At 42.8% G+C, this 16,119-nt stretch overlaps 1 protein-coding gene across 6 annotated transcripts in view; it reads right to left on the bottom strand.

Moving 5' to 3' along the window:
• Positions 1-7,636: 7,636 nt before the first annotated feature.
• eya1 (EYA transcriptional coactivator and phosphatase 1) overlaps positions 7,637-16,119 on the bottom strand; it is a 62,758-nt gene continuing 54,275 nt past the window's right edge. For all 6 annotated transcript variants that reach the window (XM_084939217.1, XM_084939216.1, XM_084939215.1 and 3 more), the window contains 6 exons: positions 14,178-14,236; positions 13,908-14,068; positions 13,567-13,681; positions 13,100-13,221; positions 12,204-12,304; positions 7,637-9,913 (listed from right to left, as the gene is read on the bottom strand). In XM_084939217.1, coding sequence (XP_084795343.1) covers positions 9,833-9,913; positions 12,204-12,304; positions 13,100-13,221; positions 13,567-13,681; positions 13,908-14,068; positions 14,178-14,236 — 639 coding nt within the window. In that variant the 3' untranslated portion in view covers positions 7,637-9,832. The remainder of the gene's footprint in view (positions 9,914-12,203; positions 12,305-13,099; positions 13,222-13,566; positions 13,682-13,907; positions 14,069-14,177; positions 14,237-16,119) is intronic.

The following is a 16,119-nucleotide window of genomic DNA, read 5'->3' as shown; positions in this document are numbered from 1 at the left end:
GCTTTCAACCCCGAGTCAACCTAGATTTGGATAAGCAGGTAAGAAAATGGCTGGCCTTCTGCTTTGGATTGTTTTTATGACCTCTTACGTATCATCTTGGACATCATAATAGTACATGGAGAAATCGAAAGCTTGATGGCATTGCTGTACCTTGTAATAGCAGATAGTGAATACAGTCACTGTTTGTCATGGATTATTTTTCTGAACTCTCACTCTACCCAACTAATCTTAGGCCTAAGTGACAGGCCTATCAGCTGTTTGTCATCATTAATATCCTTCAAGTTGCGCACCAGTTGTGACGTACCTCATAAGATTAACATCGTGAACTCTGTCAGTGTTGTACGCTTGTTTGGTGGTTCAGAGGAAGAATCATGAATTATGCATTAAGGTTAAAATACCTCGACTCTGGTTTATTCAGCCTGTAGGATGTAGGCCTTCATGCAGGACAAGCTTTGTGCATTCATGTCGAAGCTGAGAAATGACTACTGCGGATGGAAATGTTAACCTGAAGTATTCTTTTGGATTTAAAAGTAAGCTCATGAAAAAACATTTATTCTTTGATACATCAAGAAGTAGTAGGACAAGCCAGTGTCCCCTTATCAGTCCTGCCTGCCAGTGTGTGGGTGTGGGTGTTTTGAATGGCCTACTGTACAACATGTTCATTCAGGGTAGAGGTATAAAAGTTAGCGGGGGGTGACGAAAGAGAGAGGGCATCGCATGTGGTGAATGCAGGGTGTGTGTGTTGCAGGGCAGCCGGGGGCACAGGGAAAGAGAACGGGTTTAGGTTGTGGGGAAGGAGGGATGGAGGCAAGCCTTGGTTTCCTGTTCCCCAAATTCCCAGCTCCTGTCTGCAGAGCAGGTACACAAAGCCTCCCTTGAAGGTTTTGGAGACGGGCGGCGGGATGAAACGCAGCCACTGATGGTTAACAGATCTGTCCCCCTGGACTCCCTCCTCCTCCTTTCCCTCCTTTCCCCTCCTTCCTGCACTGCTAGCCAGTGCTGCGTTTGTTTACACTCTCCCAAGCCTTTTTAGCATTTTCTGGCCGGGCCGGTAGACTTGGCTGGACTCCATGCTGCTGATTGCCATATTCCCAGACCAGAAATGTCACTTACCACTTTACTCTCCTTCATCCCCCAGTTAAACCCTTTGTAATCCCCAAGAAGAGCGGAGTCACCCAGGATATAGAAAAATTTTCTCCTGTCACAGCGGCTCGTCACACTGTGCTACCTAACATCTCCTCTGAGTCCCGGGCCCAGATAGAGGCAGAAACATTTTCAGCCAACTGGAACAGGACATTAACATTCCTACTGGGACACCATGGCCCCAAGAAAGAAAAAAAAACTGACTAAAGTGAAGATACCATTAGAGAAAAACATGTGGCATAAAACAACTATTGTGCGCCTTCTTTTTAGACATAATGTCCCTCTGTATTTTCAGTTGATGCCAAAATTGTATGATTTTTTTCATTCTTACTCCTATTAGACTCTAAATATGGAATTATTGGAAGCTTTTTGGTTATCCTTATTTGAGGTTACTATTACTATTCCAACATTGTAAAAATTATAATGATTAAAAAAACTTGCGTGCTAAATTAGGCAAGGTTCTTCTTGTAACACTACTACAGTATTGAACTATATAGTACGCAAGCTTACTGTATAATATATAATACGATGAAATGCTATGAAGCCTTTTTGATGGAATCACAAGCATTATTTTGACTAAATGCCATCAGCATCGTGCTGGAGCTGTACACAATGAGTGTGTAGTGGAGATACTTGGAACAACCTTCATGTTATCATGTACGTAACAAGTTTGTGAATTGGACTATGTCCAAACCTACACTAGCATTTTTTTTAAAAAACAGGGATTTTTTGAGAATCTTATTTTGCCTCGTCCACCTACAAACACAAAACTGTAGTTTCTTCATCGCTGAACGAGTCAGAACGTTTGTTTCTGACCTAAAATGCCGTGTACGGTTGTACGGAGGACCAAAGCACATAGAAAAGACTATGGTTACTAAAGTACCAATGTCCTTCTAGACACCACCTTAATCCCAACAAATATTTAACCTGAAGAACTGTGTCCCAAAACAGAGTATTATTTCCCATTATGAATGTACTCTAAATACAGTTTATTTAGTTCTTAAACTATGACAAGATGCCAGTCTTAGGAACAGTTGTCCTTACCATATGTGCTGCACAACCTCAAGTTCTGCATAGTGTATTTAATTCATGCTCATCATGCTACCCACTGCTAGATAAAAGTTAAAACTGTTTGTTGTCCAAACAACTGAAACCGAAACTCCATGGTTCTTTGGGCTGTTCATAATTCGTTTCTTTAGGTTACTACAATATTTTATGGCTACCTGATGTCTGCCCTGATGCAACATTATTTAAATTCATATATAACATGATCGTACAGTAGCTTGTTGTTAATACATTATTATCATTATTACCATTTGGTAACGGTATTCAACTGTATTCTCAAACAACAGTATTTTACTGTAAAACACCCTTATTTTTTAAGTTTGTTGTAGTGAATACAGTGGATTTTATTTGCACACCTAACACGTTTCAGGGTACATTTAACTATAACTGACCCCTTAAAGCTCTAGAACAAATCACTCTTTGAATAAAGACACACACACACACACACACGGAAAACCAGAGAAAACTAGTTACCTTTGCTGTGTTTAGTATTTGAGGACATAAAATAAAATGAACAGGTTTCACCTTTCCTTCATTTCTTCTTAAAGAAGAAATATGTAGGGAGAACGGAAACATCACCCATGACTTATCGAGCAAAAACAAGCCAAGGTGGGACTCGAGGCTGTTTTATTAACAGATGACATCGAGTTTATTAAAATGGCTCAGAGGCTGTTTCTCCTGCCAGACGAGAGGGAGCTTGGCCTCAGTCCGAGACCTAACTGGAGGGAGCTGGCCCAATTAACACCCGTGAGGGAGGTCCATGCAAACACACACTTAACGCTACAAAAACTCACACAAATGCACATTCACGTAAATATGCTACACACACACACACACACACACACACACACACACACACACACACACACACAGACAGCAAACAGGGAGGTCTAGAAGGGCTGTTAAATAAACCCTCAGGGACCTGGTAGCTCATAGCTCTTGAGTTAGCTTAGAAGTGTTGCACTTGCACACTTACACGCAAGCACGCTCACAGTTGTGGGGGTGGCTTTAGCCGGGCCATATAAAATTGTGGCACTCACCTTCAAATGGAATGGTGCAGTGGGCCCAGTAAATACTAGGGAGTGTGTGTGTGTGTGTTTGACCACAGATGCAGGTGGAGGTGACGTGTGGTTGGGCAGAAAGTGAGCACAGGTCCAACTCTGGGCCTGGCAACGCTGCTTGCTCTCATAGCTACTCAAACACTGCAACCTCGCAGAGGTTATGAGCTGTGGTGTGAGGTTATTTGAAAGTATGCCTGGTGCTGCTGAATTTGCTTAGAGAAGGAGTTTCAATACCTGCCAAATTACATCAGTTGTTGTAGAAGTATTTTTGTAGGTGATACACAGCAGTGAGTTAGGGCTTAGGCTACAAAACGGACATCAAGCTACATTATAACATGTTTCTACTTCATCCATCTCTTTTCTCAGCAGCTTATCCAATTCAGGATCTCAGGGGGACTGTTGCCTATCCCAACTGTCCCAACCATTCATGCTCACGTTCACACATAGGATCAATTTAGAATCACCTACTGACCTAACATGCATGCTTTATCCAGAGAAAACCCATGCAGGCACAGGGAAAACATCCAAATTCAACAAAGAAAAGCAGACTACCCAGAAACAGCAGTGCCACACTGCTGTGTGTCATATTAATTAAACATAAGCTGCAGCAACTACTGCTGAGTTATGTCCAACTATGCGAGTCAGCTCAAGTCTGAGTGGGGCAACGATTGCACATCTGTTTACGTCATTCTTTTATGATCACTGGAACCATGCATTTGTCCTTCAGCTGTACTCCAAGTGTACTTAGAAACAAAATATAACAGGAAAGACTTCTTATCCATTGCGTCCACAGCTTTCCGTGTCCGCAAGCGAGTATGGTTCCGACCTCGATGTGGGACGCACGATGAGAGGCTCCATCCACAGTGACTACCACTGTACCTCAATGCTTTATTAACAGTCTGGGCTCTATCAAAACAACCACTTCTGGTAAGATTTCACACAATTTGCAACACTAGAAGCTGGAAAATCCTAATACAATACATGGCTCATCTAGCAGGCGTCTGAATGTGTGTACGCAAATTAACCGTGGCTGACCTCTACGCGGCACAATCCACTCAGCAAGTTCATTTACACCCATGACCAAAGTATTTTGGCCCAATCAGACCCTCCACCAACATACACTAATGGCGTGTCACAGTCTTGATTTACTTGAGAATGCCTCGTCTGCATTGGACAGGCATAGCTGTGGACACCCGGCCCCTTCGGCATTGACACTCCTGGCCGAGATCCCTGGCATCCACAGCTTCCTGATTGCCAGCTGTCCTTGTCCTACTCTGTCTGTCAAATCCCAGTAACTGAGAAATAAACAAACAGTAAACAAAAGGGCCTAGTTTAGCACCATTGCCCACCACAGCATGACAACAGGTTTGCCACTCTCGCTGCCTGCCAGTGCTAACAGAGCCATGCACTTGAGGAAAATGAGAATCTTGAAAGCACTCACGTAGGCATTGTAATCAGTGTCAGTGGGTTTGATATCCAGCCCCAAGACAAATAGCATCAGGCAAACCAAGAATGAAGAAAAGCATGATTTAATGTTCCAACAGCATGAGCTTCTGCTTCTTAGATTGAGCAGAAACTCCTCACAGCACTGCTGAGGGTAAAAGCTTTGTGTCAAAATGTCTCCAGTTCCCCCCTCTTTCTTATTGTCTCAGCCTGTGGACATCTGCTCGCTACAGACACAAATTCCCCTAAAGTTGAGACACACTAGCCACCAAGAGAACACAGGACTATTAATAGGCTTCCTGCTCGTAAAAGAGATGTGGCTCATGTGGATGTGGATCAGGTTTTTTGGAGGGGAGTTTGATATACATGTAATACAATATTAGTTCAATTGTGATGCACCGTCAGAGGCCCCCCTCTATGAAAATCTGCATGAAATCACTGTCTGGGCAAGGTCGTAAATCACCAATGATGTTGTTTATTATTGCAGTACAGTTTTATGGAGGGCGGGCACTTTGCTGGGACGTCCCGGAGAGGAATGCCCAACATGGGATCTGCAAGGTAGTGGTGCCTTTTATTTCTACAAGGATGTGGGTGGGAGTTCAGTGAAGATCAGGCCTCTTGAGAATTACGTGGTTACTGTTAAGACTGATTAAAGTACTGTGAAACCTACACGTAACAGCCGGGCCATACATCGCCCTGCAAAGGTTGGTAGAACTCGCCAGAAATGAAAGACCTGATAGAGGACTTTAAACCAGATGAGTGACACGAGCCAAACAGACACAATCTGGCTCTTGTTTTTATTCCCGTCTGTTTTGTCCGAGCAGCCAGAATGGCTGGCCGACACTCTCGACACCCACTTTTTCTTTCTCAAAATGTCTGGTCTGGTTGTGTCTGACTATTTCTGCCAGGTCTCTGAACATCGGGAAAACTTATCAAAGAGAACAGACCTCTATTCTGTGAGAGAGCAGCGCTCCGCTCCTCGAAAGAGAAATCCAGTCGGGACCTCAGACACCACTTAGTCTTTCAGCTGTTCAGAAGTGGGAAAAGCACATTAGAGGTCATTGTGCTGGTGCATTCCGATGGCAGCGCCCCGACTTGCTTTGTCCAGCCTGGCAGACGCACATGCCTCTCCCTGGCCATCACTCCCTCTCCATCTGAAGACATAATTGATCTGGATATTAAACGGGCCATGCGGCTCTAAATAAAATTCCATGCATGCTTAATTCTCCCACCGTGGTTTTGGAGGCCAGACACTTTCTTCCCTGTCCAGGCTAGTGTAACACACTGGACTGTCTTAGCTGTGACCACCTCATAAAATGAGGCTCATAAATATTTTTCATATGTTATTTAAACTAACTCAGCTCTCTTTGAATTGGAGTGGTTTGATAAGCGTAAATTATGCATGGAGGCTCCGTTAGACTATTAGGATAGAACTACAGCATTCTAAATATTAGGTTATATTTTGGCTCAGGTTCCAGAGACTCAAACATGCATGATGCATGTTATATATTGTTGAAGGTATCAAGTAAACTTTCTCACAGGAATGAAAAAAAAAATCAAATTAAGGAGAAATTCACCCCCATATCAAATGTGCATTTTTTCTGCTGAGCTGCCATGTATGCTAGCCATCTAGAGTGTTTTTGTGGCTTGCCCAGTTTTGGGGCTACAGAAATCTTTGACTCTTTTCTTGTGGTGTTGGAAGCACCAAAAAAATCTGCAAACTCTTTTGTCGCCTCCCTAAAACAAGCAGTCAGCTAGCTACCTTCAGCTCAGATGAAAGGGACACCCTTAATCTTTACATATTAGGAACTATTTTCTTTCTACGAAATCAAATCAAATCAAATCAAATCAATTTATTTATATAGCACTTTTCACAGGATAAAAACCACAAAGTGCTTCACAGTAATATAAAACAGAAATACATAGAATACATTAATAATCAAACATACAGCACAAATCTAACTAAAAGCCAACCTAAATAAATGAGTCTTAAGCTGCTTTTTAAAAGAATAAATACAATCAAGGCAACGTAATGATGGAGGGAGAGCATTCCACAACCTGGGGGCCACCGCTCTAAAAGATCTATCACCTCTGGTCTTAAAACAAGTTCGTGGGACAAACTACAGCCTTTGATTAGATGATCTCAGGAAGCGTGGAACCAGTGACCAAATGCTCTGAGAACGGACAAATGAATGGGATCCTCCTTGACTGAGATGTAATGCTAGCTCGCCTGGATCGTGGATGTAGACTTCTTCCCTCGGCTGGTCCCTTTAGGGGTCGGCACAGCAGATCATCTGCATCCATCTATTTTATCTCTGGCATCCTCTTCTGTCACACCAATCCTCTGCTATCCTCCTTCACTACAGTGGATTGTAGACAGAATACAGACGATAGTCCCACATTAAGGTGCTAATAACATAACAAAGCATGCAAGTAAAACAGTTTATACAGGTTTTCTTCTTCTCAGCAGAAAAATATATAACTTGGATTTGGGGTTGAACTGTGCCTTTAACAGAGATGCAATCAAAAACAGCGTAAATGCTTTAAGAGACACTTAAGACGCAGGCATTTCGAGAATCCTAATGTTATGTTATACTCTAACAGTCACAAAGACATGTCTAAATTCATATGTGGCTTTGATGTGTAAAAAAAAAAAGTCATTGGGAAGATTAATAAAGGGATGTGATTAGCATGTGTGTGTAAAGGGTATGGGCTGTTGTTTGGTCTAGACTTGTAAGAGCTCCAGTTTCTGTTTACTTCCTGGTATGATTAGTGTCTGAACCCTATGGCATCTGTGTCAATCTGGACACTGGTGGTTAGTCATGGTGGTTGTGGGGGGCAATAATGTTGCTCTTCAAAAAAACAAAAATGTTACATTTTATGTTGTAGTTTTAAAGAAAAGGGGACAAAATGCCAGCAACGTGTAACAGTTCACAAATCAGTTTTATTAATTTAAACACAATCAAATAATAATGTCAAAAACATCTGTACACATAATTTGCAGACACGACAATCTTTTGCGTTTTTTTTTTCCACAATGAGGCCCATGTAGTGTAAAGTATTTCCAGTTTGCATTTATGATTGCAACATAATTAAAAAAAAGCGTGCTGTATGAATCTATAAAACATTTCCTCTATTTACCTACCATTACCTTGATCTAGCAGCAATATGTAGATACCCCGTGTGATTGCCGGGGCGGGGGGGGGGAGGGGTACGTCAGAAGAGAGAAGGATTTGAATTGAAATGTAAAAGGACAACAGTGATCATGTGCAAAGGAGGGAAAGAAATTAGAAACAGAACGAGTCGGTTTCTGTTTAAGAAATTCACAGTCGATAGCACATGTCCTGTATGTTCACAAACCTCTCGAAGTTAGTGGCTTTTCTCTCAATGCTAATTATGGTTTCCCCGTCCACAGATGCAGAAGCGCTACGAAAAAGGGCTTCGTGTACTTCAGCTGCTTCAAAGAGGGACACAGAATGTATTCTCAAAGTCGAAATAAAAACACTACAGTATACAAAATTACGCTTGCTGTACAAGAGTTGTTATAGTGCTTGTATAAAAGATAATAAAACCTATTCAAGCCTGCTTTTTTGTTTGTTTTTTTCAAACATCAGATTTATTCAAATTTGACATTAAAATGGCTCTCAGAAATTCCCGTCTGCCGTATCCAAAACCCTCGTCAGAATTGTGTTTGCCTTTGAATATATGGGGTCAGGGCTGCAAGCTGGTGAAATGCCATAAGGACGCAAGGTTGTGAGCTACCTTCCTGCATAACTAAAGAAAAAAAACAATGTATATTTTCCCTTTGATATATGTGTCCGAGAAGGACGTATAGTAAGAAGAGACCTGTTGTTCTATATAAAGTGTGTGACTGAAGTTTCCTGTAAGGACGAGAAAACATCACAGAGTGAAAAGAAAGGTCCTTGACACTTGACATCCATGCTTTTGGTCTTGACAAAACAATTTATCACAAAATCCCAATATCTACATATTTTGTTTATCGAACGTAACTTTAACACATCAACACTTTCAGGCGTCCTCGCACAAGCTTGTGTGCGATGGGAAGCCTTTTTTTTAAAACTTCAATGAAAAAGCATTGCCATCTTTCAAGAGCATGTACCTAAAATGAATATAGGAAGGAATAGTCCAGTGATTACAAACTTAGACACACACACACACACACACACAAAAGATTTCCTCTGTACATGATTGTCTCAGCATTGTAAATAAAGTTTTTTGTAATTTTCTTAAATTATTAGAAAACCCCTTTTCTTCTCTCTTCCATAAAAGTCTTCCTCTCGCTGCGGTGGAAATCAATAGTACTTTGTAAAAGGCACGAGTCTTTTATCATCGAGGTACCTTCTCAGTGGCGCGGTGCCACTCACAAAGTGTCTGTTCATAAATAAGAAGCACAGAGCTCCCAGGCCGACGCTTTACAGAGGAGCACTTGCTTTGTCTTTCTGCCCCACAGCCAAGGGGAGGCTACGAAGTGGGTGAACAGAGGAACAGAAATAAAGCGGAGGCGAAGAGCAGACGTGGGGCGAGCCAGAGGGACGCAGAAAAGTCACCACCAGTAGCTGTGGGCCCTGCAGTTCGCTGTAACTGAGTTCTGGGGCGAAGTGAGGCGAAGCGAGGCGAGGCCATCAGTAGCTCTGCTCTCCTCACAGGTGTGAACCCTGACAGAGTCCCGGCACAAACAGGGGGCCGTAAAACACTTTGACAGCTTCAGAAAGCGGCCAATTCACAGTAACCAGGGCAAGCAGCTGCAGCGCCGTAAATTCACCTCGCTCTCGCTCTCTCTTTCTCTCTCTCTCCTTCGCTTCGCCGGAAAAAAGAAAGAAGGAAAGAGTTTAGGGTTAAGACGATGTGTGACCGTATGTCAGCACGTTAACCGTGTGCTCAGTCTTCTTTTTTCCGTTCTCCTCTTCTTTTCTTCCTATGTAGTGACAGACAGACGCCAGGCAGCACAGCAACACGGCTGTTTTTTTGGGGGGTTTTTTGTCTTTTTTTTTTCTGAGCTGTGGGGTCCGTGGCAAGCGTGGGATGGGGCTGGAGGGCGAAGGTGAAAGGTTGTGTGGTGTGCCGAAGCGGAGCAGGGGGTACACGTTGGTGGTGTGGTGCTACAAGTACTCCAGGTCTAGAGCATGGTGGAGGGCCATGAGGTCTGAATGGCTGGAGATCCTCCAGAAGGGCATGTTGTGCTGTGGGTGGAAGAAAAAGAAAATCAAAATTCTCAAACTAATTAAAAAACAAATTAATCAGTTTTTTAAAATTATCTTTTTAGCCATTTACATGAATGAAAATGACTTCTATTCCAATCAGGAAAATTCACCTTAGAGTATAAAAGAGTAAAATTGCTAAAAAAGAGATGTTAATGAGCAAAATATTTATTAATCCTTTTAGTTATTTATTAAAAGATGAGTGCATTTGTTTCTTTTCATGATTGCAAATCATATCAATTCATTTTGGAATATGTTATGGACAAAATATATACTTTTTAGTCAGCCTTTAACATAGAACACACACTGTTAGAATTGGACAGACCAATACTTGCAGGCCTTCTAAACTGATTTCTTATTCTTTATACTGCGGTAATATGTTTAGTGAATGAAGCAAGCCTGGTCCACTCACCAGGAAAAGCAATCATATCATTAACGCACCCCACCTACTCCTCTTGCTCCCTTGTGCATAAGTCCGTGCAGCCAAATTGTACATCTGTACCTGTAACTAATTTCTTTGCTGCATCAAAGTGGAGTTTTATACCACCAGACTAATGCACTGACTGTCTTTAACTTGAACAGAAATGAACTCCCCACAGTGTCTTTTGAATGAACCTCCTGCCTGCCGGTGTGTGTTTAGGACAGTGCAAATGAGCTGTTGTTCCCAGGCAAAGGATGGGGGGAGAAACCTGAGTCGTAGAGAATGAAAGGAGCTTGTCAGGTAGAGTCCTCAGCTCCTCAGTGTGTGGAGCCCATTACCCTCCCCTTATCAAAGGTATGGCCTCTCCCAGGCGTATGTTCCGCTTAGGAGAGCCTGCACTGACCCTTAAAAAGCTCTTTTGCTTTTTGTTTTGTAAATTGTCTTTGCTTTTAAGTTTAAAAGCTGGCGATGTTATCTCTGCTGTCTCTCCCAAGCGAAGGCAATAACTGAAGACAGGGATTGTGAATTTTTTCTTTCTTTCTTTTTTTTTTGTAAGTGAAGGAATGAGAACGGGGGGGAGAAGTTTCAGACTTTTGCTTTTGTAGTTCCACGATGTGTCACGTCTGATATGCGCCTCCTGACGGGTGAAATTGTTGTGTTATTTCACCTTCTCTCTGATGTTGACACAGAAAACTTTTACTGCATGGCATGTCGCGGGACTTGCACCACTCAAATGGAGGGAAAAAAAAACACCTTATTCTTCCATCAATGTCACTCTCCAACAACTCAAAGCTGAGTAAAAATATTTGCATCTTTTTCCACAATCATCCCTCAAGACCACATTCCCAGGGCGTGTTCGCTTTTCATAACACAGAGCTATTGCTTTACGCTTTTATCCAGGGTAAAGGCTCTTACTTCTCTCTAATAGCTGCCTAATCGCTCTGCGTCGGTCCTCGTGCTTCTGCTCTGTTTACGGAGAAACAGGTGAAGAAGGAGCTGGAGGACTTTCAAAGGGAAACTCAATGTCTTCAGCGTGACACGGCGGCTCACCATAACTGTCAGGGAAGTATTCTCCTGAGCCGCTGATTAATTTTCTAAAGAGCGTGTTTGCTGTGTGAGTCTCACATGCAGCATTTGCTTTACATCCAAACCTGACAGGAATGCTGAATGCACAAGATCTGGAGCAAGAGCCAACAAGTAACATAAAAAATGGGGAAGAGAAAAAAAAACAGCGAGACATCAAATTCATCTGAACAGATACTGTCATGCTTCCTGCAAGAGCGTGGGCGGAGGTCGGCAGCGAGCCCTCCTTGATCCATCTCGTACTAACAGGCTTGTCATTGCAGTAAATATTCTAATTTCATCAACAATGATTTAAGTCGCCCTTATGTGCGCTCTATTTACGATGCGCCTTCAACATGCCTGAAAGGGCTTGTCTAGCGTTACACATACAGCATTCACACTGCTCAGAGCAGCAAGCAGGAATATATAATTATGCCATCCCTCCCCTCCCCTGCTCTGTAAACCTGAGATGGTGGAGGAAGAGGGCTGATTACACACTACAGACTTTCTCTCTTGTGCTTGGATGCCGTATAAGAGGATAAACAAATGAAAGCAAAGCAAAGACTCTTGAGAAGGAAAGCCGGAGCGCTGATTCCTTTCTTTGCAAAAGTATGGCAGGTATGTTCGGTGTTCCCTCACAATGAACTCCTGACCTTATGAAAACTACTCACGAGTTCTTTGCTCCACACTTTATGTGGTTCTCATGGTTGTTTTCACCATGTAAATATACCCTAAAGACATACAAGTGTGCATGTTGTTTACTTTATCTATTATTTTAAAACCTCTTACCTTTTTTGAGCCTTGCTCCTCTTCTACCCCATCTCCAACAACAATGTAAACAACTTTCCTCCCGAACCGTTGAATTACTCTCTCAAAGCAGCTCTCCTTTCCTGTGAAGAAGTCGAGGGCAGTTTCTTAGTAAAGCCTTACGTGGATGCAAAAAAGATATGCAGGCACACACACGCTCAAAGTTGATTTAGGAGCCGAGGGTGACAAAAGCCTCTTTAAAACACCAAATTTACAAAGAAGGGAAGAGTGTAAACAGTGGGTTCAGGAAGGAGATGTGATAAGATTGTCTCCCAGATAAAGACAATCTTAAAAGCATTAACTTTGCCCCTCTCCTCTTTAAATCTAGAACAAACAGGCAAATCAGTCCTGCTACAGGGTCTGGTTTTGAAGACCACTGTGCTCCACTGTGTCTCTTTCTCTCCCTGAACTCTTAGCTGATGGGTCAGATATTGATGCAAGAGTGAAACTTGATGTTTATTTTGCATTTAAAACAGTAAAAAAAAGAAAGAAAGAAAGAAAAAGGGGAAAGTGAGGAGGTAAAAGCAGGAGGAGGAGGAGGAAGAGGACGGGGCCCTGTTGCGCTGGAATGACATAAATGTGCAGAAGTGGTTTCATATGCAGAGATTGAGCAGGAGAGGCCTGAAGAGGCCCAGCACAGGCCCAGCTCCAAGAAAATAATCCTAGGCTGATTGGGACTATTCCTTCACACAAGAACATCAACCCTCTCCGGTGACTCAATCTCCCACCCCGTCCATGCCTCAGTCCTGTCACTTTAGCAGCATGTATGTTGTAACTGTTTTTACCTCACCGGGGTAAAAATAAATAAATAGACATTTGTGTCTCAAAGCCACATAAAAAAATAAAACAAACAAGCTATTTCAGAATGCAGTCTTTACCTATTTTGGTTGCACTATAAATATTCTCGATAGGAAAGACAATTCCCAATCCGTAGAGCAGGACCTTAGCCAGGGCAGGGATGAGCTGCGTGGTGGTCACCAAGATATTCACACAGTTTGACCTGCAGTAACAAAGACAGAGGAGCAGAAAAAGAGGTGACATCATTCAAAATCACTCTGTGGGAGGACAAAAGAAAACACAGTGTGCAGAAAATAAAGACACTGCAATGAATCAGTTCTTTAAATAGTGTCCTGCAATGAAGGATTGCGTTTCAGCTCCTTTTTCAAGTCGGATCTCCTAGCACACGTATTTTTCTAAACGAGCAGATAAAGACTGTCTAAAAAAGACAAATGCATAGCATTGCTGTTTTTCTAATAATGTGGGAGTATGGGGTACTCCACACCACATACAAATTTATATATGTGCGGTATGGGACTGTGTAAAATTTTCCTCACTGGAGTCCTACCTTGAGTGGATTAATGTTAGTGCTTTCAGTGCCAGTGTTAACCAGGAGTCCGTCAAGGCTTCAATTTCTGCTCGCAATTGCAACCAGGCTTCCCTTTTGGCCGGGCCCAGCAGACCTGAAACGCAGGGTAACATTGTTTAGGTTGGACGGGCCCCCCGAATACCAGCGAAGTTTTCAAAATTTACCCTGACCAAGTGGTGGGGGCATGTGTGCTTTTAGAACGCACGCACCAACATGAGCGTACCCTCACACAAACACGCACATAATGAGGGAACGTACATCTGCAAAGTCATTTCTACTCAAAAAATCAGTACAGGGCAGCTCTGCTTGCCGGGGATTACCTCCAACGTTATTTTTGTAGGTGGTGTAAATTTCTTTTACTCGTCTGTAGCGGAAGGCCAGCTTTCTCATCCAGTCCACGCCTCCCCGTACGCCTGTGGCCAGACATAGGTTGGCACTGGTAGCTGCTGCATGGAAACCATCAGCGCTGAAGTTATACGTGCTAAAATAAGGGCAGAGAAAGAATGTGTTAGCACAAGCCTGTTTCACTGTTCGTGGCGGCCGAGCATATGATGCATTTCTTGTTGACTAACTATGAATCACTGCCTTACCTTAGATCCTGGCCGTTGTCGTCAGAGGACACATCGTCAATGTGTACCTGGTCACATTCCTAAAATACACAAAACAATCACTTAATTGTGTAATGCGGGACACTTCCTGTATGTTCCCAGTATTTTTTGTGCTCCCTGTAGACATTCAGCCTCCCCATTTCCTTTTGAATCAGCTCTTTCCCTTTTTGATTTACTATGCAGCAGCTCAAAGGTCTAAATAAAAATAAACTGTACCATCAGCCTGAAAGACATCTAAAGATGTGGACACTCCTGCACATAACCAATAAGCCTCAAACAAGAAACTGTAAACACTCGCCAGGTTTCCTCCTCTATGTATAAGATTACAGATGAACACACACACACACATATATATATATGTACACTCTACATAGTAGAAGGACTAGAGGTAGCTAGTACAAGCATCTTGGCACTAATGGTTTGTGCATGTGTATGTGTCTCTGTGTGTGTCCATCTCCAAACATATGCGCACACTCCTTTTCCCCTTTGGGGGTGCCTGGCTCCTCTTGGAAAGGTAGCAGGATTCTGCAGCCCTGCACTGATTCTACCGGTACACAGTAACACAATCCAGACTTTGGTAAATGTAACCTACTAGAAAAATTGAACCTGATGCTAACCGCCAATGAAATTATGACCTCTGATTGCTGCTGCGCCACACACCAACACAGCCCCGGGGCTAGTGAGCCAGCCAACCGGTAAAAGAGCGCAGGAGAAAGCAGACTAAAATAAAATCTGTTATTAGTTTTCCATTTATGGGAGCCCTCTAGTGCCTCCTCCTTCCTGCCCTCTTTCCACCCCATCAGTGGCGAAAGGTGAGGGAGTCCTGCCTTGGCATCTAGATAAGCATATGACATGTGGGGCAAAGAAAAACAAAGTAGCTCAGCTGCTATTTTTTTTCTTTGATGTTGTGTGGTTAGCAATTTTGCCATAAGGAGGTTAAGCAATAGCCTAGATAAGAGGAAAAAGGTTTGAAATTCATGCTATGTTACTTCTAAATTTGTTTCAGTCAGTTTTAATCCAGTGTGAATAACAGGGAGAGCATTTGATCCACCATGATTTAGTTTGTCTTCTCATTTTTTAGGAAGGCTAAAGATTTTAAAGTGGTTACGCAATTGCCAAAAAAGTTTGTCTCACCTGTTTAAAGTTATGTTAATAGTTTCTCAAGAAAAATGAAACACGAGGATGTGAATTCCTCTGGTCTCAAGTATGAAAAATCCCTCAAAAATTTTTGAGCTTTTTAATTAAGTTTCATCCGGCTGTTAAGACACCAAAACCTAGAAAGGACTTCCTTGTTTTAAGTCAGTCTAACTGAGGCCAAATGCTGACGTTATTACATTCCTCCCTAATGCTAGAGCAGGGTAAGGGTAAGGGCTTTGGACCGTAAACCTTTTTTATTTTACTGGTTCCCATCTGAACAAATTTTTCATCTCCCTGGATTTGTGGAGAGAGGGAGGGAAGAGCGACATGAAGAAAAACTCAAACCAGCTGTTCTTTAACAGAATTAAAATCTTGACCCCCAACCCCAGCTCTAATGCAGCCATTCTCTCGCCAAGCCTCTCCCAGCAAGCCCCGAGATCCAAAGAGGAAAAGACTTTGACCCCGTGACCCTCTCCCCTCCTCTCTGGGGCTCTGGCACCCCGATAAGGGGGTGGAAGGGTAGAGAGGTGGAGATGGAGAAGAGAAACGGGTAAAGGCTGGGGATAGAGTCCAAAGTGACCTCACATGGAGTGAGTTTGAAGCAATGTGTTTCAGAAGATGAACTGCCAACTGACATGGGTTGCAAGTGGGGACTTGTTGCTCTGTCGGCCTAATCTGTTTCCAGACACTCGCTGGCAGATCTTTAATAGTTGAAGAACTCGACAATTTGTCCCAGCTTGAGGGTCTGTTGCCAACAAACTTGTAGATAATTTGTGTTCACAAATAA

This window comes from Perissodus microlepis, chromosome 9 (assembly GCF_051167445.1).
Source record: "Perissodus microlepis isolate ML-2025 ecotype Zambia chromosome 9, ASM5116744v1, whole genome shotgun sequence".
Classification (NCBI taxonomy): Eukaryota; Metazoa; Chordata; class Actinopteri; order Cichliformes; family Cichlidae; genus Perissodus; species Perissodus microlepis.
The sequence above is the reverse complement of the archived record's forward strand: the minus strand, read 5'-3'. Positions and strand labels throughout refer to the sequence as shown.